A 24,978-nucleotide genomic window follows, 5' to 3' on the forward strand; every position below is an offset into this window, starting at 1 on the left:
CAACTAGTAACAATATCTAATGTAATGTAACATTGTTAGCTCACCTTCAGCATGCCTCCACGTGGGGGATTATTGGTCTCTATGACAACGTCTGCGTAACCTGGTTCTCCACCATCCAATGGTTCTGCTGTTAATCGAAACTTGTAGAGGGCGCCACCTAGAAGGCCCTTCCAACGGTGACTTGCTGCTGGGACATACAATGGAAACGGAAAATTTTCCAAAGAGAAACTGTAACTTTTTGGAACTACTGATGGCGTCACTCCATCAAGGGATGTACCAGCATAATCTGAAAAGGTAAAGTAACAGAGGAAGTCACAAAGGTGTTGAATTTCTATATTTTGGTTATCAAGGTCTGTCCTCCCTAGTTTAGTACATAAACATCGAAGAAGATATTACGTAAATGTCAGCTGTTGAAACTTTAGAAACATTTATAATTCATCTTTTAACGAAGAATACTTGAACCTAACAAAACCAGAATATTCTAACTAATTAACATTAATGGGGCAAATTTATAGAGATTCAAATAAAGGGAAGATGTAACCTGTTATTTATATAGATTGAACAAAAAGTGGTGTTGTAGCTTGCTATTTATATAGATTGAACAAAAAGTGGTGTTGTAGCTTGCTATTTACATAGATTGAACAAAAAGTGGTGTTGTAACTTGCTATTTATATAGATTGAACAAAAAGTGGTGTTGTATCTTGCTATTTATATAGATTGAACAAAAAGTGGTGTTGTAGCTTGCTATTTATATAGATTGAACAAAAAGTGGTGTTGTAGCTTGCTATTTACATAGATTGAACAAAAAGTGGTGTTGTAACTTGCTATTTATATAGATTGAACAAAAAGTGGTGTTGTATCTTGTTATTTATATAGATTGAACAAAAAGTGGTGTTGTAGCTTGTTATTTATATAGATTGACCAATAACTGATGTTGTAGCTTGTTATTTATATAGATTGAACAAAAAGTGGTGTTGTAGCTTGCTATTTATATAGATTGAACAAAAAGTGGTGTTGTAGCTTGCTATTTACATAGATTGAACAAAAAGTGGTGTTGTAACTTGCTATTTATATAGATTGAACAAAAAGTGGTGTTGTAGCTTGCTATTTATATAGATTGAACAAAAAGTGGTGTTGTAGCTTGCTATTTACATAGATTGAACAAAAAGTGGTGTTGTAACTTGCTATTTATATAGATTGAACAAAAAGTGGTGTTGTATCTTGTTATTTATATAGATTGAACAAAAAGTGGTGTTGTAGCTTGCTATTTACATAGATTGAACAAAAAGTGGTGTTGTAGCTTGTTATTTATATAGATTGACCAATAACTGATGTTGTAGCTTGTTATTTATATAGATTGAACAAAAAGTGGTGTTGTAGCTTGTTATTTATATAGATTGACCAATAACTGATGTTGTAACTTAATAGCTTATTTTCTCACCCACTTTCTTCCATCCGCTTCACCACTCACCAGTTTCTCTCCTGACCTCCCAACGAAGTGTTACATTGACACGGCTAGTAACGTATCCATCCACTATAAACCTCTCGTTAGGGTTAATCGATCCAGCTTTTCGTTTCTTGAGATATACAACAGGTAGCTCCCCCTTGCGGACAGTTACTACAGTTCGACCTTCACTCTCACGTGTATCTTTGAATACTTTATATGTAATAAGATATCTACGTTGAAATGGAATACAAAATCATAATTAACATGAACACTGGGGGTTCACAATCTGTTACGATCAAAACGGCTCGATTGTTTCATGTATTTCTTCCAGGTTTATGAAATTGTAATTTCCCATGACAGTTTTATGGTTTTAACATATATTTGTGGCAAATAATAAAATTATTATATTCAGTTACAAAGCTTGAAAAAAAAACAAGCAAGTAAATAGTTCGGGTCGACACAGACTACAAACATTCATCACTCTCAAATAATGTAGAACTAGGTGTTAGGGCACTTTGATATGTATATTCAAATTGATTTTGAGTTTTGACCTTGTGATTCACCTAAAGGTGACAATGACCTTCATTCATCAAAAGCTAGTAAACAAGTTTTTTTGTTTTACATCAAATAACACTATGTAACAAAAATTTTGTTCTTGGATAGTATGTGTTATTTCTCTAATTGCTTATGTTGTAAAAGTATAGAAAATGGCCATTATTACCTTCAAACTTTGCTTTTGTGACCTGGATAATAAAATTTACAAACTAACCTAATTTTTATGTAAAAACGGGCAAATTTGCACATTTTCATTGACATAAGGTCTGAATAAAACAACATATGAATCACGATTTACATGTATTTATACTAAAGTTATACAAAAATGTTTAGAAGTGAGTAGTTTTTCGAAATTTGCATCTGTAATGTAAACCACTTTCACGTATCAGCCCCCAAATATAGTCTCCCACCATGTTTTCGTTATACGCTCTTTGGTAGCGGCGTTTAAATTCCAGTATATTTTGATGGAAGCACTCGCTTTGCTCCTCTAAGTATGTTTTCATGTTTTCCTTGAATTTATCAAGATGAGCGTCAAGGATATGGACTTTCAGGGACATCCTGCAGCCCATTTTGCCGTAGTTCTTCACCAGGGCCTCAACCAGTTCCACATAATTTTCGGTCTTGTGATTGCCCAAGAAGCCCCGAACCACTGTGACAAAGCTACTCTAAGTTTTTTCTTTCCCACTGAGCTTCTTGGAAAGAAGCTTGGAAAGAAAATTTTGTGGGCTCCAGGATCTTCTTTATTTGCGGTCCAACGAAGACACCAGCTTTGACCTTTGCCTCAGACAGCTTAGGGAAGAAGACTCCTTATCAAGAGCTGTGACAAATTGTTTCATAAGACCCAATTTTATGTGCAATGGTGGGAGCAACACCTTCTGGAGGTCCACTAGTGGCTCACACTTGACATTGTGCCTCCTAACAGAGAACTCGGTCCATTGTGGCCAGTGCTTCCTGTTGTAGTGCGCTGTAGTGTCCCTGCTGTCCCAAAGGCAAAAATAACAGGGAAATTTGGTAAAGCCTCCTTGGAGACCCATCAGGAATGCCACCATTATGAAGTCTCCGACAACCTCCCAACCATACTCATCATACTTCAAGGCTTCTAGCAAGATCTTGACACTGTTGTGTTCCTCTTTAAGGTGCACCGAATGAGCGAGGGGAACAATTCTACAACATTCTTGAAAATTCTTGTAAGTTCAAGAAAATTCTCTATCAGCTACTCAGCACCGAATCTAGCTGGAATGTTCTGGAAAATGGATGAATTTGAAAATTTTATTACTCAGGTCACAAAAGCAAAGTTTGAAGAGAAAAATAGGTCTTTTCCATTTACTTTAAGCATAAGCAATTGGGAAATAACACTTTTTGCCCAGTTACAACAAAAGAGTAGAAATTTTGTTGCATAGTGTAATGTAGCTTGCATAATGAGATTTCGTGAAATGTATCTACCTAACAAGCCTTACTTGACACAACGATTCATACTGCTGCGATAGAAGACTGAATCGTGATCTCCAAAGACGTGGATGAAACTTTTAAGATGAATGCCTCACTTTATTGTTGTTTCTGCAATCTGGTCCCCTTTGGCGTCAGTCAATGGAAAATTAAAATTGTCTTTTCCAAAAGACCCCCAGTGGCACAGTAGTATGCCTGCGGACTCACAGCACTAGAAACCGGGTTTCTACACCCTTGGTGGAAGACCACAGATAGCCCATTGTGCAGCTTTGTTGCTTAACTTGCAACAAAACAAGTTATCTTTTCCAATAGATTTCCAGAAAGCACAGATACCTTACTTTATGTATACTTAAGTTAACCAGTAAATATATTTATTATTTACCATTAGGTAAGTGATTAGAATTCTGCAGTTTTCGATAATATTTGTTTGAATTTCGCGCATTTACAAGAGGGCTATCTGAACTAACCACTTCTAATTTAGCAGTATAAGACTAAAGAGAAGGCAGCTAGTCATTAACACCCACCACCAGCTCCATGGTTAATCTTTTACCAACAAAGTTGGATTGATCGTCACGTTATAACGCCCTCACACCTGAAAAGGTGAACGTGTTTGGTGGAACCAAAACTCAAAACCGTGACTCTTATATTGTGAGTCAAACACCCTAACTACCGAGCTATGCCAGGCCAGTTTACAGTAGACCATTTAAAAACAAGTTATACGATGAAAAATGTACTGGTAAAAATTGATATTTATTCGGTTGTTAGTGATATTACATCAAAATAAAACTAGAAACAACTTTTCACCACCTCTGTCTATAATAATATAATGCGAGTTGCCAGTAATAATGGTTTACAATACTATTTCAACGGTATATTTTGCCATTATATACTATTTTTAATGGAGGAAACCTTTATGAAGACAGTAAAGAAATAGATACATAGTAAATATTAGTACCATTCTTATTGTCATATAACACTACATATAACAAACAGGCAACACTTACGTGTTAGGAAGGAGTACTCCTGCTGGTACTGTGAGGATTTGGTCATTAATCAGCATGCTGTCTCCAAAACAGGATGTCGCAGATGTCATTTGGTCAGTGCAAGACCATAAAAACTGGAGTTCACCAGCAGAGTTACTTGGATCAGAAACTAGAGCGCCATCTAATTTGAAGGATGTCTGGTCTCCAACAACAAGGTTTGATGAACTAATAACAGCTTCTAGGTTCATTCTATTAACCTTAATGGTTTGGGTTATGTTACTCCATTGACTTCGATTACTAGTTACAGAAACTGAAAAAAGAAAAGAAACACCATATTAAATGCTAGCTTTCTATCCACAGATAAAATAAAATATAGGCTTAGCTATTATCCTTTTAATAATAAAAATGAAAATAATTCAGTTCTTACTATAAATTCCATCTGACTATAAATGTAGCACTTAAACACTTCAATTCTCTGTAAGACTCACCATTCACTGAAATAACGTAATCACTCCCATAGTTAAAATATCCTTTAGGGATAATGGACGTTCTACTAGTGAATACACTCAAGTCGACGACTGGAGGGGAAATTGACCATGCGAACTGAAAATAAAATCACAGAATTAGCCATTAAACAACCAAACATGCAAATTAAACAAGTGCACATGATCGAACATTAATTGGGTTTTACAAGTCGCCTTCGCTCTTTCCAATAAGCATCCAGCTTAAGTTATAATCTGACATTATAGATAAACATTTTAGTTAAGTGTATAATATTTGTGCACTATGTGTGTTCTAGAATAGTCCGTATAAAACAAATAATTTACAATCTTACATTAGTATTTTATTTAAAGATACTTATAAATTATGATATATTTTCTACACAAAGGTCCCGTATGTTAACTCGAAAGGAAAACATCGTTAGTAAAATTATCGTAAACACAAGACATTGTAAGTCACAGAAGATTATCAAGACAATGCAGTATAATAACCAGGAAATGAAGCTCCATTAGAAACAGATCTGGTTGTATAGATGTCTCTACAATCTGGTTTTCCAATAGAAGTTGTTCATGATGCGAATAAAACAAATATAATCAGTGATCTGATTACTTCATCCAGTAATAACAAAAAACTCTACTATTCAAAATTTTTAATTTTTTATGAAAGAGAACTTCAACTTACCTGAAGGTTTGATGATGTCATATTGTACTTTCCACACAGGTAAGTCATAACTGTAAAGATGGCATCGTGTTGAGCGTCAATGATAGTAGGAACTAGCAATGTAAGAGCCAATGGTTTGGTTACACGTCTTACGCGGTGAATGGATGGCAAAAATGATCCTAAACTAAAGCGATTTATCGCTGAAACCATCAACACGTAGTCTACGTTCTCCTTTAGCTTGAGTGAGAAAAAAATATAATAATATCTGTAGCTAAAACAGTTTCAAACTTCCTAACTATGATCATGTCTGCAGTTAAAATCGGTTCAGTCTTTCTAAATATGGTAATGTCTGCAGCTAAACCTGGTTCAAAATGTACGCTAATCATCATATCACTGATACCACAGATCTCCAGTCCTGTACGTGACCATCAGGTCACTGATAATACTGACCACAAGTCTGCCTTATCAGTGTCTAATTTTTTAAAGTTTAAATTAGATAAAAATGTTCCACTAAGTAAGTTTATAACCATTTATAAGAAACTAGATGGGGAATTTATTAATGGTAAAATAATTAACTTATGTTATTAACACTGCCAGTTTCACGTACTTACTTCAGAGTCTTGTGAATTACTGAAACACGCAGTGTTCAAATGTTTCGTATAGTGTACCCTTGATCAACAAAAACTGATGCGTAATTCTAGCTTTGAGAACCTTCACTGAATTGCATTACTACTATTGTGCATAGTATGATTGTTTACACTTTCTGATTGGATAGATGATAAAGAGCCATAATATAAACAATAAACATGTGACTGCACCCTGGTGCAGTTAATTTTCGCCATAAGAAAAGGTAAAATTCTTGTAATATTTATCTTTTATGTTTTTTAACGCACGCAAACACACATACATGTGTGTGTGTCAAAATGCGAAGATACATTGAACACATAATAGATCAATTACAGAAGAATAGTTAGAATACTGAAGCTTGATAGTAAAGTAGTTCATGCGTTATAATAAACAGATTCCAAAGCAATATTTTATTAATGTTTTCTACTTTCGAAATATTCTTTAAAAAATGTGATGTAAAATATTCCACAATTAGCCTGAGTGGAAAATATTCCAATATAAATGGCACGTTGAAGTATTTTAACAATAAATCTGACATACAAGTGTTCTAACAAATTTAATTTTTAAATTTTAATAAGAATTTAGATTATATTTTATTTTGCATAAGTCATAAAAACTAACCTGATGACTTGAAAACGATAAAGGTTTCGTGTTTCCAACGCTGTTCTGTCCTGAGATATCTTTTTGTAGTGCATGAAGATCGTAATATATTGTTGGGTCTTCAAAAAAATAAATAATGTTATCCGCAAAAAGAAACTGAAATCGAAATAAATCAAAGAACAACCTAATAGTTCAGGTAAAGGAACGTACGAATATTTTTCTAAAATCGTAGTCAATTAACAATATTCTATGATCAGTAAATCATCTGAATTACAGCACTGAAATAACTACACGGTGTAGAGGGCGCGACTAAAGAGGGAGAACGTTGAAAAGTTATACTGTTATAGAATTTTGAAAAGTATTTAATAGTAATATCATAATTTTTAGTAATTTGGGTTAAATAACACGATAATTACTAGATATAGTACTTTTGTTAAATAAAAGTGAGAAGATTAAAGTTTTGAATTGAAGTTTAGTGGTGTAAATTTTAGTGTAATCTTAATACAGGTTCAAAATGTCTAACGGTACATTAGGCTTACGTATATTTCAACTTACTGGTAAATCGTAAAACAAGATAAAGACACTGTTTTATCAAATACATACAATGTAAAAAAAATATTTATTGTATCTTGGCATTTTAAGAGTTAACTCATCAAGTTATTTTCCTTTAAGTTCTATTAGAGTCAAGATAAACTAATACTTTAAAGTGGTAAAAATATAATTGCTTCTTAATCGTTAGGCTTAACAGTAACAGAGGATACTGATATTTGGTATTTATTTTCAGGCTGTAGGTATAAATACAATGGTTAAGGCTAATGTAGGGGTTAAGCATTCACAGCTTATTAGGTGTAATGGGTGCACTGAGTAGGTTTTATTTGGGAACTCGAGATTGGCATGTACTTTTAAGTAAGCTAGTAATGAACGTGCACTTTTTATGTGTGGATTATGTAGGCGGGAAGTACAAGTTGGAGGTTATAATAAAGTAGAGACAGTAGATGAATAGAAGGGTAGAGTGTGGGAAATAGTAGCAGGATTTATAGAATGATTTAAGGTTTTACATGTAATAGATACATCAATTACAAAGACATTCAGGAAGTTAAAAAGAGTAGTATTAGGGTTATAAGTAGTGGATTTAGTTATAAATAGCCTATTCTATTGAGCAACATATTTCAGTCCTTGGCTTCTGCAGATGAGAAACTGTTGGAGGGAAGAAAAACGAAAGAGTCAGAGAAGGATTTTGATGATAAATAGGTTATAGTTATAACTGATTCCTTGACAGGACAGTGGATAGAATACTTAGTGAGGTAAACAGGAGAAAAGAATCAGATTGTTACTCAGGGGTACAGGTGAAGGATATAATTGACAGACTAAGAGATACAATAAAGGGGACTAGCAGACATGCAGATTTTGTAGTGATGTATGTGATAATAATGTGGTGAAAAGTAAGTAAGAGGAGCTGATTTATAAGTACAAGAGGTTGATAAAAGCATTTAAAGTAAAAAAAAAGCAAAATGCCATAACTTAATTTTTGCAGGGGCACTACCCATACTTAACTGTGAGAATAAAGTTATAAGTAGATAACTAGGACTAAATTCTAAGCTTAGATTAGTATGTAAGGATGACTAGATAGGCAGTTGAACTTGTGAGATCAGTTTGGTGGAAGAAAAAAGCTTTTGGAATGGATGGTTTACATTAAATAGGGGATGGCTTGTTTTCTAAGGCTATTAACTCAGCTGTAAGGGAAGGTTTAGACAAGGACTAGATAAGGGTGAGGGCCAGAAAAAACAAAATGCAAAAAAGAAAGAGAGGCAAAGAAAAGTTTAGCATAGTAAATGAGTATAGAAGTAGTTTTACATATAGACTTATTGTTACTGTCATAATGCTACAAGTTTCAAAATGAAACAAATAACTTTATAGCACTGATAGGAATGGAGGATTTTGATATAATGGGAATAACTGAAACATGGTTAAATGTAGATGCTTTTGATGACAGAAATTTCTTTGAAATACAAGGTTACAGGTTATTTAACAGGGATAGAGTTCTAAAGGTGGGGGTGGCTTTATATGTAAAATGTGAGTTGCATCCTACTGAAATTGAGGATATTAAAGATAATAACAAGGAGATTGAATCCTTTTGAGTTTCTGTTAGAGGATGTAAAGGAAAATGGCTTTTAGATGGAATTTGTTACAGACCACCAGATTGTTCTGATGAAATTAGTGAGAAATTTTACTACGAGATTAAGATTTTAACTTTTAGTGAAGTTAATGAAACATGAAATTACAACATGATAAAGGATGTATGAAACAGGTTGGCTGAAATGTAAAAATTAGCAGTTAGGATTTCTTTAAGTACATTAAGGGTAAATAAAATGTTATAATGAGGGTAAGGTCCTTGAGGGATGACAAAGGAAGATTGGTATCCAATGATTATAATATGGTGGAGTTATTAGATTTTGGTTTTTCTTCAGTTTTTTACTAACAAAGATTTGAGCAGTATTCCATATCTTGAGCAGTTGATACATGTAAATGAGATCAAACAAGATAACTGCATTAATTCTGAGATGTAAAGAAAAATTTGGGAAGTTTAAAGAACGATAAGGCTCCTGGCCAGATAATATATACTGGAGGATTTTGAAGATTGGATATGTGAGCCACTTACTACTATTTTTAGTCAGTCCTTGAACAGTAGGCAGGTACCAGAGGACTAGAAGGTAGCTAATGTAACTCCTCCTTTTCAAGGGAGGTGATAAGAATTATGTAAGTAATTATAGATCCATTAGTCTAACATTTTTTGGATGGTCGATGAGGTTTCACTAAGGGAAAATATTGCCTTACAAATCTTTCCATATTCTTTGAAAAGATTAATGCTTATGTGGATGAGGGTTAGGGTATAGATTTGGTGTATCTACATTTCCAGAAATAATTTAACAAGGTGTCACATAAATGGCTTGTAAAAAAAACAATATTTCTATAAGCTTGGGAGAAAAGTTAGCAAATTTGATAGAAGAGCAGCTGGATGGAAGAAAGTAGAGGGTTTTTAAGTATGGAGCTCAGTCAAACTGGACTAATGTCACAAGTGGGGTACATCAGGGCTCAGACTTAGGACTTTTGTACCGTTTGAGTTACAAGTTACATCAATAACATATATGAAGAAATGGTCAATAAATTACTTACATTTGTGGATGATATTATGGTCTTAGGTGTTGCTGGATGTGAAAAGAATGTTGCTGATTTGCAAAATGATTTAGATAATTTAGCGAGTTGGGCAAATAAATGATAGATTGTTTTAATTATAATAAATGCAATATAATGCTTGTGGGTTATCATAACTTGAATTTATATATAATTTTCATGGAAATAATATTAACAGTGTCATGAAAGAAAGAGATCTTGGTTTAATAGTTGACCCAGTCTCCAAAGCCATCCAAACAGTGGGATGTTGCTAGTTATAGGGCAAATAGGATTTTGTGTCATATCTACAGAAATATTGAATACAAGTCTAAAGAGGTTATAATTTCATTGTACAGGTCACTGGTTAGGCCACATTTGAAATATTAATTGTGTTCAGTCTTGAGCTCCATACCTTATGGAAGATTTTGAACTGTTGGAAAGTGTTCAGAGAAGGGTTATTAGAATGGTGCCTGGGATGAAGGAGTTTTTATTCAAAGAGAGACTGAAATCTCTAAAAAATGTTTTCTCTGGGAAAAGAAAGGTTAAGAAGTTCTTGATTGAAGTTTTTAAGATTGTAAAGGGAATTAATAGTGTTGATGTATCATCGTTTTTCATATTTAACAGTAAGAACAGTTGGACTTAGGGACACAAGTATAAATTTTGGTAGGGTAGAAGTCATCTTCAGTTAAGCCAGTTTTATTTTTCTAGATGGTTGTTGGCCTTTGGAATGCTGTGGAAACAGAAAATTTAAGCGAATTTAAGAAAATCTTGTAAATTATATTAGGGCTGGTTTTAAGATTTATTTATTTACTTTTAATTATTTAGTTTAAAGGATGGAACAGCCGGGATGGACGAACAAGTTCCATGTTGTTCAAAAACGTTATGCCATAAAAGAATGTCCCGGCATGGCCAAGCGTGTTAAGGCGTGCGACTCGTAATCTGAGGGTCGCGGGTTTGCATCCAAACATACTCGCCCTATCAGCCGTGGGGACGTTATAATTTTACGGCCAATCCCACTATTCGTTGGTAAAAGAGTAGCCCAAGAGTTGGCGGTGGGTGGTGATGACTAGCTGCCTTCCCTCTAGTCTTACACTGCTAAATTAGGGACGGCTAGCACAGATAGCCCTCGAGTAGCTTTGTGCGAAAATAAAAAAACAAACAAACAAACGAAATCGTGCTGAAAGCCATTGCCTTCACCAGAAACAATAGTGCTACCATCTGTCGAAAGTTACTGTAACTATGTTATTTAAGTAATCGACGGGTTATTCTTGTCTTTTCTCTATACATATATTGCATTTTAAAGCATAAACAAAAGTCACGTTAAAGATATCAATTGCATCGTTTTAACAATGGATTAATAAATAACGTCTTAAAATATTTTATAGCGATTTCAGAAATATTTGTTATGATCGTATGTTTATATATGGTTTACTTTGGTCAGAAATTAATATTAATAACGTATTCAAAGGGCATTTATCTAATTACTATAACTTATACCACAACATTTTTTTTTGTAATTTATAATAATTTCTCTTAAAATTTTCGAAAATTTCACGTAATATATTATCAGAAACACTCTGGAAATATCTGAATATCATCTATAAACTTTTGAAGGTATCACCTGATGTATCAGTTGGAAAAATACTCCAGAAATAGTCCATTTCAGAACAAGCGTCACCTGTGACGTCAACAACTGTGACATTTACATGACCTTCACAGACTTCTCTCGGACCGTATAGTTCGAAGTACGGTGTAAACTGTAAAAGGAATGTATCATGACTAATAGCGATGTAAACATGAATCACAAGTTTTAAGCCTAAGTTTGGAAATTCATAAAACAGTGGCAAATATTTTCAGTACATATTCATGAGACAACATTAAACAGTAAAATATAGATTTGTGATATAAAAATATTTTGTCAAGTAACTTTTATAATATTGTCTCATCAGTTCTAAACTAATTATCATAATTTTAGACCTCACTGTTTATTGATGGTGAAAAAAATACTTCTGACAACATGCAACTGTTGTTATTTCATTATTAAAATAAAACAATAAATGTATTTTAATCATTCTTAAGTATGAGTCGTGAGAAAACAAAATGATGTCCCTAAAATTACCTCTTAAAAAACCACATTTAAAATGTCAGAATATTAACAATAACTATTTCACAGTACCAGCTGAATAAAAACGAAACTTACTGTCCTTATAACGTTGCATAGATCACTATATTCATGTTTATGAAGTGAATTAAAAATAGTGATTTACCAGACCAACACTGTCCTATACCACTACTAACATTACTTACCAGACCAACACTGTCCTATACCACTACTAACATTACTTACCAGACCAACACTGTCCTATACCACTACTAATATTACTTACCAGACCAACACTGTCCTATACCACTACTAACATTACTTACCAGACCAACACTGTCCTATACCATTATTAACATTATTTACCATACCAACACTTTCCTATACCACTGCTAATATTACTTACCGGACTAGTAGCTTCTTCTACTGTAACTGTTCCGGTGACCTCTAACCCTAATTCAGGAGACACGTCTCTGTTGTAGAGTCCATTACCAGACAGAAAGGTCAGTGAATCTTCGGGTATAAGATCAGGTTCTCGTCCGAGCTGTATTGTAAGGGTGTTTGCTATACTGACACATCTGGGATCTGCAAAGAATATAAAATCTATATAGAGAACAACGTGTGTTGTAGTAATCATTAGTTTTTAACACCTGTGAACTTTAATACGTTTCTATCTTAAGCTTGTTTTTGTTCGAATGGAACATATCAAGGAACAGTAATAAAAACGTGCTTTATTTTTGAACATGAATTTTAACGTTAATAACAACCCTCCTGCCGTAACCATACATAATAGAACACGTGCCAATAACTGTACATCTGTTCCAAACAAACCTATATAATATAACGACATGCAATAATATGGTAGTGGTAATATGTTGTTCTTTCTTACAGGTTCTAAAACAGTGTGCTCTCATAAGTATTTTTACAAAACACTTGCTACAAATTATCATTTTCTTTGGTTTGTTTATTTCTTTGTTACGGATATTCTTACAATACTGTTGAAAGGTTTTACACTGTCGTAAATGTAATAGCAGAGCGTAGAATACAGGTTACGTACAAAAGTATCCAAGGTCGACCCTTGACAGCCCAACGTAATTCGAACGGGTTAGCTACGGAGAAGGGAGGTACTTTAATGACAACATCACCACCTCTTGGACTACTCTATTCGAATACTGTAATTTTACCACCACACTTACAACATTACTGAAGCCATAACGCGAATTTATGTGATGATGGGACGCGAACACTAGACAATCGAATACACGTTACGACACATTAACCACTATGGCATGCCGACCCACATTTCTCAATGTTTCAATCTGAGCTCACGTAATTTAGTTTAAGAAAACAGAGCAACGTTATCTATTGATATATATTTATGAGTTTGTACGTAATACAAGGAGTGAGGATCATATAATAGCTTTAAAATTTACCTTCACCCAGTAATTCCAGACTTGTCTGGTTGAATACGTCACTACAGTTGACCAATCCCTCAGGACCAAGACTGTCAGACAGAGTTACAATGACGTTGTCAAGGCTGTCAGCAAATCGAGCTGTGATTAGCTGTGGAGCTGCTGGTGGTTGTATAGTTGTTGTGGTTAGCTATGACATTCAAATATAAAACAAGTTACCTAATAATGATAGTTTGTTTAATGATGGTTGTATAGTTGTTAGTTATATTCAAATATGAAACAAGTTACCTAACAATGATAGTTTAATTAATGGTGGTTAAACTCATTTTGTAAGAAATATGTCTAAATAGTGATGCAATAACTTATCGCCACAGATGTATTTGGTGACGTAGTGATTTGTTGCCACACATGTATATCTTTGGTTTATGGGGAATCACAAGCTATTTTGTAGCAGCATGCCACTAGTAAAGGATTTAGGCTCTATTCATATTAAACACTCGTTTTTAAAGAAATATATATTTTTAGAAAGATTAGTAAATGATTTGAAGCAAATACAAATAATATTTCAAATTAATGTTCTCTATGGAAGCTTGTGCTATAGACTCTTAAGCCATAATTGATTATCGTCTGCAGTACAGCTTTCTGTGGTAAAATGATAGCAATTGTTACGAAAGAGAAACTTTGAACATAGAAGTCACTAAAGCTTAAAATATTTAGTCAACAATAAGCTACTTAAGGAATTTTGATTGTGGACAAGTTTCCAGCACCACCTCAAAATATGTTATTGTTTTACATAAGAAAGATAGTCCGGATGGAAATATGGTAATCCTGTGTAACGTAATACATAACAGATGACGTAGCTTCCATCGATTAGTCTATATAAGCTAATATCCATATGCAGTAGATAATTCAGAGCAAGATGTGTGGTTTAAGACTGACATCATTTCCTACCATAGAAAGTGCAGTATCCAATACATTCATGTAACCACGGCCATCAGATATATGTTGTACGACCATGGAATATTTCTGGAGGTCTTCACATAGAGACTAAACGACCATGGTGTAGTTTCAACGGCCATCAGATAAAGGCCAACTGACCATGGAGTAATTCCAATGGCCATTGGATAGAAGCCAACCGACCATGGAGTAGTACTAGTGCCCATCAGATAGAAGCCAACCGACCATGGAGTAGTACTAGTGCCCATTAAATAGAGGCCAATTGACCATGGAGTAGTTCCGAAAGCCATTAGATAGAAGTCAACTGACCATGGAGTAGTTCCAATGGCCATTGGGTAGAGGCTGATTGACCATGGAGTATTTCCAATGGAAGCATGAGACACAAACATAATCCTTATAACATGATATCAACCACTATGTAGTGGTTGTTAAGTAAATTTCAGTGGGAAAATAAAATTATCTTAAGGTGTACAATAAAAACACTATTGCAAAACTACTTAGATAAATACTGTCTAACACTCCACGGAGTGTACAATTACATTATCATCAAAATACCTGCCATTTCAGATGCTATTGAAGCTATATATGGATAATATAGATGATTTATTATTAAAAAAATCATTGAACACTTCAGATGTTGGTGACTATGGAGATTATATATAGTTCATTTATCATAGAAATATCAACTATCTTAGAAGTTATTGAAACTTTAATACATATGGTGTAACTACTTTGTATAAAAGAAACAACTAAATAGCTAATTAAAGTAAAAACACCTACCACTTCAGACATTGTTAATGTTGCAAGCAGTTTTTCAAACTCTTGAGAATTAGTTGTGTAGTTGTGATGTAGTTATACATCACATATTCTACATCTAATATATTTCCAACCGGATCATACAAAGTTAACGTTCCTTCTTTATGCTTCAGGATTAGATTTTCCACAGCATTCCTCAATTCCTGTTGTGCAGCCTCACTTGGATCTTCTTCACTCCATAAAGTGAAGGAAAACATGGTCCCTCCTTCACCTGTAAAGAAAGACATGGTCCTACCCTCACCTGTTTAATAGGTAATAAAAGTAGTGAAAGACACTGTCCTTCCTTCAACTGTTAAAAGGTAGTAAGAGTAAAGAAAAACATTCTCCTTCCTTCAGTTGTTAACAGGTATTAAAAATAAAAAAAGACATTGTCCTTCCTTCAACTGTTAATAGGTAATAAAAATAAAGAAAAACATTCTCCTTCCTTCAGTTGTTAATAGGTGTTAAAAATAAAGAAAGACACTGTCCTTCCTTCAACTGTTAATAAGTAGTAAAAGTAAAGAAAAACTAAAAGTAAAAAAAAGACATTGTACAACTTTCAAGTAATGATATATTTAGTTACTGTTTATGAGTGTAATTAATGGTCTGTTAACCCATTAGTATGATTCTAGTATTTCACATTTTAAACTCCTCACAGTAGGAGAAGCCCTAGCTGAAGTATTCCTCCACCTAATATGAAGTCCTCTATAACTGTAACGTTTCTTGAAAGAACAAGAAGTTTTACCTCCTCGGAGAGCTGGGATCAATAGTTTCCAAAATATTGTAATACAACTGATTGTGTGTGCCTTAAATAATTTCGTTCTAAAATATTTTGATCTCAATAAATATCATTATTTGCCTCTGTGTATTTTTCTTAGTCAACTGTCTTTATTACTTATATAGCAATTATTGTGTTGGTTAACTTACAGTCATATGAAAAAAAATAGCTGAGTGGTTACTGTGTAAATTAACTTAATGTCATATAAAAATAGATAGTTGAGTGGTTACTGTGTTGATTAACTTACAGTCATATACAAAGATTATGATTTAACTAGCACACATTATTAGTGTATTCCTGTCCTTTGTTAGGTTTATGATGGTTATTGTGTAAAAATACTGGATATCTTAGTTTATCCACTAAACACACCTGACCAAACTGATGTCTCATGCATTCTTCTAAGTGACGTTCGAAGGATTATGGCCAATTGTCTCACAATGTGGTCAATGAAAGAACTTTCTTTTCCTTCTACTAGTGTTGCATAGGTATGATTTATCTTGATGAGAACTGGAAGAACCAGTCTGAAAGGTACTATCATTGTAGCTGTATCAACTGTTGTTGTGGTTATTTCAGTAGTTGTAGGTTCTTCAGTAGTGGTAGGTTCTACAGCTGTTGTTGGTTCTTCAGTAGTGGTAAGTTCTACAGTTGTTGTTGGTTTTTCAGTAGTGGTAAGTTCTACAGTTGTTGGTTTCTCAGTAGTAGCCGGTTCTACAGTTGTTGGTTTCTCAGTAGTAGCCGGTTCTACAGCTGTTGTTGGTTTGTCAGCAGTAGCCGGTTCTACAGCTGTTGTTGGTTGTTCGGTAGTAGTGGGTTCTACAGCCGTTGTTGGTTGTTCGGTAGTAGTGGGTTCTACAGCCGTTGTTGGTTGTTCGGTAGTAGTGGGTTCTACAGCTGTTGTTGGTTGATTGGTAGTACTGGGTTCTACAGCTGTTGTTGGTTCTTCAGTAGTGGTAAGTTCTACAGTTGTTGTTGGTTTCTCAGTAGTGGTAAGTTCTACAGTTGTTGGTTTCTCAGTAGTGGTAAGTTCTACAGTTGTTGGTTTCTCAGTAGTAACCGGTTCTACAGCTGTTGTTGGTTGTTCGGTAGTAGTGGGTTCTACAGCTGTTGTTGGTTGTTCGGTAGTAATGGGTTCTACAGCTGTTGTTGATTGTTCGGTAGTAGTGGGTTCTACAGCTGTTGTTGGTTGTTCAGTAGTAGCCGGTTCTACAGCTGTTGTTGGTTGTTCAGTAGTAGCTGGTTCTACAGCTGTTGTTGGTTGTTCGGTAGTAGTTGGTTCTACAGCTGTTGTTGGTTGATCGGTAGTACTGGGTTCTACAGCCATTGTTGGTTTTTCGGTAGTAGTGGGTTCTACAGCCGTTGTTGGTTGTTCAGTAGTAGTGGGTTCTACAGCTGTTGTTGGTTGATTGGTAGTACTGGGTTCTACAGCTGTTGTTGGTTCTTCAGTAGTGGTAAGTTCTACAGTTGTTGTTGGTTTTTCAGTAGTGGTAAGTTCTACAGTTGTTGGTTTCTCAGTAGTGGTAAGTTCTACAGTTGTTGGTTTCTCAGTAGTAACCGGTCCCACAGCCGTTGTTGGTTTGTTCGGTAGTAGTGGGTCCTACAGCCGTGTTGCTGATTGTTCGGCAGCAGTGGGTCCCACAGCTGTTGTTGGTTTTTCAGTAGTAGTGGGTTCTGCAGTTGTTGTTGGTTTTTCAGTAGTAGTGGGTTCTACAATTGTTGTTGGTTGTTCGGTAGTAGTGGGTTCTACAGCTGTTGTTGGTTGTTCGGTAGTAGTGGGTCCTACAGCCGTTGTTGGTTGTCCGGCAGCAGTGGGTCCTACAGCCGTTGTTGGTTGTCCGGCAGCAGTGGGTCCTACAGCTGTTGTTGGTTGTTCGGCAGTAGTGGGTCCCACAGCCGTTGCTGGTTGTCCGGCAGCAGTGGGTCCTACACAGCTGTTGTTGGTTGTTTGGTAGTAGTGGGTTCTACAGCTGTTGTTGGTTGTTCGGTAGTAGTGGGTTCTACAGCTGTTGTTGGTTGTTCGATAGTAGTGGGTTCTACAGCTGTTGTTGGTTGTTCGGTAGTAGTGGGTTCTACAGCTGTTGTTGGTTGTTCAGTAGTAGTGGGTTCTACAGCTGTTGTTGGTTGTTCAGTAGTAGTGGGTTCTACAGCTGTTGTTGGTTTTTCAGAAGTAGTGGGTTCTACAGTTGTTGTTGGTTTTTCAGTAGTAGTGGGTTCTACAGTTGTTGCTGATACTTTAGTAGTTGTAGGTTCTACAGTTACTCTTGGTATTTCAGTAATATTAAGTTCCACAGTTGTTGTTGGTATTTCAGTGGTATTAGGTTCTACAGTTGTTGTTGCTACTTCTTCCTCCACAAGTATAGCCCTAAAAGTGAATAAATCAAATATCAAAGTTCGTGAGATTAAATAGATATATCTTGACAGCTATTAAACTAACTCATTCATTGAAAATGCTGTGAAAAACAAAGAGAAAACTGGATGTTTAATTTGATATGACGTATGATTATACACTACACTGAATATTAAAGACGTAAAAACTTACCCAACATAACCTAGTGCAGAGCACTCACACGTTAATAGTGCAGTACTTATATTCAGAATGGTTGAAACACATACTTCAGTATTCCAGCTTCTAGATGTCAGATCGAAGATTCCACACTGTGGGCAAAAATACGACTCGTTAAACAGCTAAAAAGATAGTAAAATTAATAAACACATGGTTTACTTATTGTAATAATTTCAATGTCAATGATAATCCATATAAATAATAATCACAGTTACATCCTTTTAATCAGGTTACACTGGGTATTTTCAAACAATTTTCATTTCCACACTCCTGGCACATTTCAGGTAGCTCACTTTCTCAATTAACTCCATACTATTCAAATACGCTATAATCTAGAATAATGTATGTACTACAGACATGTAGTGTATTGTATGTGCTACAGACATGTTATAATCTGGGATATTGTATGTACCAGACATGTTGTAATCCAGAATACTGTATGTACTACAGATATATTGTCATCTAGGATACTGTATGTACTACAGATATGTTGTAATCTAGGATACTGTATGTACTACAGATATGTTGTAATCTAGGATACTGTATTTGCTGCGATATTTAATGTACTAGGAACACAATAAAATAACCTGAAACCTACACTCTATGTGACAAAAAATTTCATATACATGTATATAAAAAACAGAAAAATCATTCAATAATGGTGTCTGATCCTTCCTGTATTTCGGGGAAATTTTCATACAATTTTCCTAGAGTTGTTGTTCAACACAACGTGTCTAATACTAACCTGTATAGCTTGTCCATTTCCTATTTCAACATATTTAACTGGTATTTTTATAGTCACTGGTGATGTGAGACCTTCTACAATCATCGGTTGACCTGACTTTGGATTAAAAAGTTGGATTTGTGTCAAAGGTCCCAAAAGAACCCTTCCTCCAATTACAGCTGCTGTGACTAGGGTGACCTCTGCTGAACCAATACATGCACCGTAGCACGTGCCCAATTCACATGACCATGTACGGTAGGTATGGATGATGTCGTTTCCAAGTGTCTAAAATCAAACAGTGGAATCTTGTATTAAATTATTTCAAGTAATTCAACCAGATACTATCTTTATGAATGAGTAAGTGAAACATAAATTATAAATTTTTATTACAATATGCTCAAACCCTTTCTCCAAAATCGGTTATTATTTTCACACTGGACATTAATTTTAATATTTTTCTTAACGGTTTTGAAATGCAAATTGTATGTATAAATACCGTTAAGTTTTCTGACGTAACGACATGATAGTTCTAGAAGTCCATTAATACCATATCGTCAATGTTTAGGCCTACAGTAACGCTCGCAAAGCTGCAAGACAAAATTATTTAATTCAGTTTAGTTGACCTTCATATGAAGAGATAAAACGAGAATGTCTCTCCTCCATAACTGTGTTTGTTCTTTACTCACCAGTTCATCATTGCTAGGTTAAGAACACCAGTTGTTTTGTCAGACCAAGGTATTTTTTAACAAATTAACAAAATATGGTGATATAGAGGGCAAACAATGTTAACCAGTTTGATTTTTATTACTGCTAATGACATAAAAAATTTCATGTTTCAAATTGGAACTAATATATACACAAATATACACACAATCATAAAAAAATCAAATATTTCCAAGAACTTTGTGTGCTTTATCTTTGGACTTGTGAAGTTTTTTTTTTAATATCTTGCAAAGCTATTCGAAGGCTATCATTACTAGTTACCCCTAACTTAAAGGCGAAAGACTAGAGGAAGTGCAGCTAGTCAACATCATCCATCGTCAACTCTTGAGCTATTTTTTATCAATGACCAGTGGAATTCATTCTGATATTATAACATTGATATGGAACAATGTTATAAAAAGGTTATTAGAGTATAACTAAAAACACCTACCAACTGCCTACTTTGGTCATTGTCCAGAGAAGCTAAAGGCAGTCGCTGGCCATCAAGGGTGTCAAACTCCATCTTTTCAACACGGATAGCAGTAAGAGAGGTCCAGATGGTAACCGGATCTTCTCCTACTACCAGATACTGACAGATTCCACTCAGATACAGATTTATAGAATGAAACAGGAGTTCTATAGCTGATGTAGTGGGATGAGCTGTAATTACCATAGCATTTATACCCAGCATGACGTTCACCTGCAAAAACAGAAAATATACAAAACAAAATGGTACACAATTACGCCACATTTTTTCAATATACATTACTTAATAACACATTCATTTTAAAACGAACTCAGGTTAGAGACTTGTCATATATACTCTCTGATTACATAGTATGTCAAAATTAAGGAATAAGCAAGAAATCAAAGAGTACAATATTGTTTTAGAACAAATTGTCCATTATGTCACTTATTAGATCTGTACACAATCAGGTTTATTTTGGGTTTTATTGTTATCAAGCTCCCCTCGGTGTGGATTCCTGTACGTGTGAGGGTACCTCCCAGGGAAGATTCTGTTCTTTTAGTTTACCTCCTCTGGGATCTAAACATCCACCCATGTGTTTGCCGTGCGTAGCAACCTATGAAGAGGAGGAGAGGATCCTGGTGGTTGAAGAGTCCAACCCTAACACATCACTTTAGCCTTGAATTCCTTTAGATGGTCGGCCTTTGGGTGTCCCCCCCCTTGGGTCAGTCAGTGTTGGATGTTCTCAACAGGTGTTGTGGACATTGTATCTAATGCTGGTGTTTGGGTATAGTGCTCAAAAAACCCTGGCGTTGCTGCAGTGTCCTTGTTTGACAGTGTAGTGCGTCCCCTCGTAGGGTTCCATGGTGGGTAGGGTCAGTGGGCACCGAAATTTCCCTTTCTTTATTATGGATACTCCAATTAAAAATCTTCATAAAATAGTGATAAAACAGTCTATAGGTAAATGACGTCTTGAAGATTCTGAGCAGCAATCCTCACCATCTGTACCAACTGTTGTAATTCATTTTCTTATATTGCATTCACTTTCGAACAAACCTTTAGGGCAAATGTCTCCATTTTTCATTCAGAAAGGAGTAGAAGAACTTGCTGGCTCTCCAAAGTCAGTAAAGAAGCTTCGATCTGGTGACATATTGGTGTAAACATCCACATCTCAACACAGTGAACTCCTCTTGCATTCAAAGGCAATTGGGGATATACCTATAGAGGTTGCACCTCATGCTACTTTGAATTCATCACGAGGAGTTACTGTTGAAAGGGATTTGAAGAACATCCCAGAGTCGGAGATTCTCGTTGGTTCTTCCATCCAAGGAGTTTCTGCAGTGAAGCATATCTCCAAATGCAAAGATGGAATCATGATGCCAACCAATGTTGTCATTCTCACATTTACGTCAACACGTCCGCCTGCCACCATCGAGGCAAATTATCTTAATTGCAGAGTACGGCTATACATTCCAAACCCTCTCTGATGTTTCCAATGTCAGCAGTTTGATTACTCGAAGATGTCATGTCGTGGTTCCTTGATGTGTGCTCGTTGCGGTGGTAAGGACCATGATGCTTATGAGTGTGAAATGGACCCTCATTGCATCAATTACAATGGCTCTTACCCGTCCTACTTTCATTCTTGCCCTAAATGGTTGGAAAAAGAAGAGGTGCAGCTTTTGAAAATGATTCATAACATTACTTATCCTGAGACTCGAAAATTGCTGTCTACCACCTCATCTTGGACGTATGCTGCTGCACTTCTTTCCACAACTACAGTGAGAGTGCAGACAGATCTCTTTGTGCCCCCAAAAGAATCGTTCTCCAAACAAATAAAAAGTATTTTGATCTCCATGGTTAAAAAGTTGATGAATCAACTTATACACCTATCTCTGTCCCTTACATACATTCCAACAAACCCCAAGATCCACATCCTTTGGTTTCAGGTATAGGCATTTCCTCGGATACATCTTATTCTCCCATCCCCAAGATGCAAAACAATCATTCGTTCACGTCCTCAGTCACTGGAATCCCCTTCCAACAGCAAAGACCTGCCAAATCGACTCATGGCAGGATCCATGAAGAACGATAAACCTCCTTCGAATAAGGACAGTAAAGAAAAAACACGTAGTCGTAAACATAAGGGTTCTCCACCCACTTCGCCTACATATGAACATAAATGGCCACCCTGATACAAAGGAACTGTCGAAGTTTACGTTTTAGTCTGGATAACATCAAAACACTGATTGTTTCCTACCATCCTGTATGTCTTTCCTTACAGGAAACATTTCTGAAACTTGTCAATACAGTCACCTTTCGGCGGTTTTCTTTTTACAGAAATAACAGGCTGTGTGATGGACGAGTGCATGGAAGGGTGGCACTGTTGGTTGATCAGCATGTACCCACCCTATCTTTGCCACTCGACACACCCTTGGAGGCCGTAGCCACCCGTATTTCCTTGGTTCATACCATCACTGTTTGTTCTCTCTACCTGTCACCTGGAGAGACATATGATCAATCAGACCTTGATGTTCTCATTGAACAGTTGCCATCTCGCTTTTTAATCTTGGGGACTTTAAGGAATATCATCCCCTCTGAGGAAGTGCTGCTGACATTCATAGGAGGGGTCGCTCTGTAGAGCATATGCTCTCTGACCACAACCATTCTCTTTTCAATACTGGTTCTTCTACTTATTTCCATGTGCTTAGTCCATCCTATACCGCTATTGATCTCTCTATTTGCTCCCCTTCATTATCCTTCATTTTTCATGAGGGGTCGCTCTGTAGAGCATATGCTCTCTGACCACAACCATTCTCTTTTCAATACTGGTTCTTCTACTTATTTCCATGTGCTTAGTCCATCCTATACCGCTATTGATCTCTCTATTTGCTCCCCTTCATTATCCTTCATTTTCATGGAAGGTTGACAATAATCCACGAGGCAGTGATCATGTTCCTATAATTTTGAGAGAGCCTGGCAGTAGTCGATGCCACCGGACCCGCGTGCCCCAGTGGGAGCTGGATCAGTCAAACTGGCCCTCTTTCACTGCTCTCGCAGAACTTGATCCTGCCATCGTCTGTCAGCCATCAATAGATAACTGTGTGGCAGCAGTAACTGACTGTATTTTACAAGCAGCTGCTCAATGTATTCTTGAAACCTCGACACGTTTTCCACTATATTCTCGTCCATGGTGGAATCCTGCCTGCCATATGGCATGGAAGGCTCAAAAAGGGGCCTGGGATACTTTCCGTAGATATCCCACACTCTCGAACCACATCGCTTTCCAGCGGGCCCGTGCACATGCTCAGTGGGTAAGACGCCAAAGCCAGAAGGAATCTTGAATTAAGTTCACAACTGGCATATCCTCCACTACCAGTTCCAAAGTCATATGGGACAAGATTCGAAAGGTCAGTGGGCAATATAATTCTGTCCCCCTCTCGATATTGCTCTCTGATGACAGGAAGAAGATGATACCCAGAGCATTGCCGATACTCTAGGTGAAAGCTTTTGCCAGATATCTAGCACTTCTGCTTCTTCTTCTATATTCTTGGCCATCAAGACTCGGGCAGAGCAATCACCTCTTTCCTTTCGAGCTGATTGTCTCTATGACTATAATCGTCCCTTTACACCAGTGGAACTCAAACTGGCCCTTCATCGGTCTGGCAGTACATCGGTTAGATCTGATGATGTACAATATGACATCCTGTACCAACTATCTCCTGCTTCTTTTGCTATTCTTTTGATTGTTTTTAACCGGATCTGTCAGGAAAATGTTTTTCCTGATGCCTGGCGCAGGCTATTCTCCTACCTTTCTCTAAGCCTGGGAAAGATCCCAAGATCCCTTCAAATTATCGTCCAATTGCTTTGACAAGCTGTCTCTGTAAAACCTTAGAGAGGATGGTTAATACTCGTCGTGTTTGGTTCCTCGAATCAAACAACCTCCTCTCTCCCACCCAGTGTGGGTTCTGATGACAGTGCTCCACCATGGACCACCTGATTCGACTTGAAACGTCAACCAGAGAAGCCTTTCTCAAATGACAATATATTGTATCAATATTCTTTGACATTGAGAAGGCTTATGATACAACATGGAGGTACGGCATTTTGCGAGACTTCCATATATATATATATATGTTACGTGGCCATTTGCCCATTTTTATTAAAACTTTTTAATAGACAGGAGATTTTAAGTTCGTGTGGGTTTGAACTTTCCAATTCTTTTCTATAGGAACTTGGAGTTCCTCAAGGCTGTGTTTTGAGTGTCACACTTTTCAGTATAAAAATTAATGTTACCACTGAACAACTCCCTCTCACTGTTGCAAACAAGTTCTATGTCGACGACTTTCACATCTCGTGTCATTCGTCTTACATGAGGTATATTGAGCAGCAGCTATAGACTGTCCTCAATCGTTTACTGAAGTGGACCACAGCAAACGGCTTTAACTTCTCTCTCTCTAAAACAGTTTGCATGCACTTTTGCCGCCAACGGCGTA

At 36.1% G+C, this 24,978-nt stretch overlaps 2 protein-coding genes across 2 annotated transcripts in view; both read right to left on the reverse strand.

Annotated features, from left to right (window-relative positions):
• Positions 1-15,394, reverse strand: part of LOC143236405 (uncharacterized) — a 50,297-nt gene extending 34,903 nt beyond the window's left edge. The window contains exons 1-10 of the mRNA XM_076474666.1: positions 15,241-15,394; positions 13,525-13,693; positions 12,498-12,676; positions 11,612-11,747; positions 6,841-6,938; positions 5,614-5,829; positions 4,920-5,034; positions 4,453-4,741; positions 1,472-1,677; positions 45-286 (exon numbers count right to left, since the gene is read on the reverse strand). Coding sequence (XP_076330781.1) covers positions 45-286; positions 1,472-1,677; positions 4,453-4,741; positions 4,920-5,034; positions 5,614-5,829; positions 6,841-6,938; positions 11,612-11,747; positions 12,498-12,676; positions 13,525-13,693; positions 15,241-15,252 — 1,662 coding nt within the window. The 5' untranslated portion in view covers positions 15,253-15,394. The remainder of the gene's footprint in view (positions 1-44; positions 287-1,471; positions 1,678-4,452; positions 4,742-4,919; positions 5,035-5,613; positions 5,830-6,840; positions 6,939-11,611; positions 11,748-12,497; positions 12,677-13,524; positions 13,694-15,240) is intronic.
• Positions 15,395-17,953: 2,559 nt separating this feature from the next.
• Positions 17,954-24,978, reverse strand: part of LOC143236406 (uncharacterized) — a 31,115-nt gene continuing 24,090 nt past the window's right edge. Inside the window, exons 10-13 of the mRNA XM_076474667.1 lie at positions 20,471-20,719; positions 19,339-19,602; positions 18,570-18,685; positions 17,954-18,392 (exon numbers count right to left, since the gene is read on the reverse strand). Coding sequence (XP_076330782.1) covers positions 17,954-18,392; positions 18,570-18,685; positions 19,339-19,602; positions 20,471-20,719 — 1,068 coding nt within the window. The remainder of the gene's footprint in view (positions 18,393-18,569; positions 18,686-19,338; positions 19,603-20,470; positions 20,720-24,978) is intronic.

The sequence above is a fragment of the Tachypleus tridentatus genome, chromosome 13 (genome assembly GCF_004210375.1).
Source record: "Tachypleus tridentatus isolate NWPU-2018 chromosome 13, ASM421037v1, whole genome shotgun sequence".
Taxonomy (NCBI): Eukaryota; Metazoa; Arthropoda; class Merostomata; order Xiphosura; family Limulidae; genus Tachypleus; species Tachypleus tridentatus.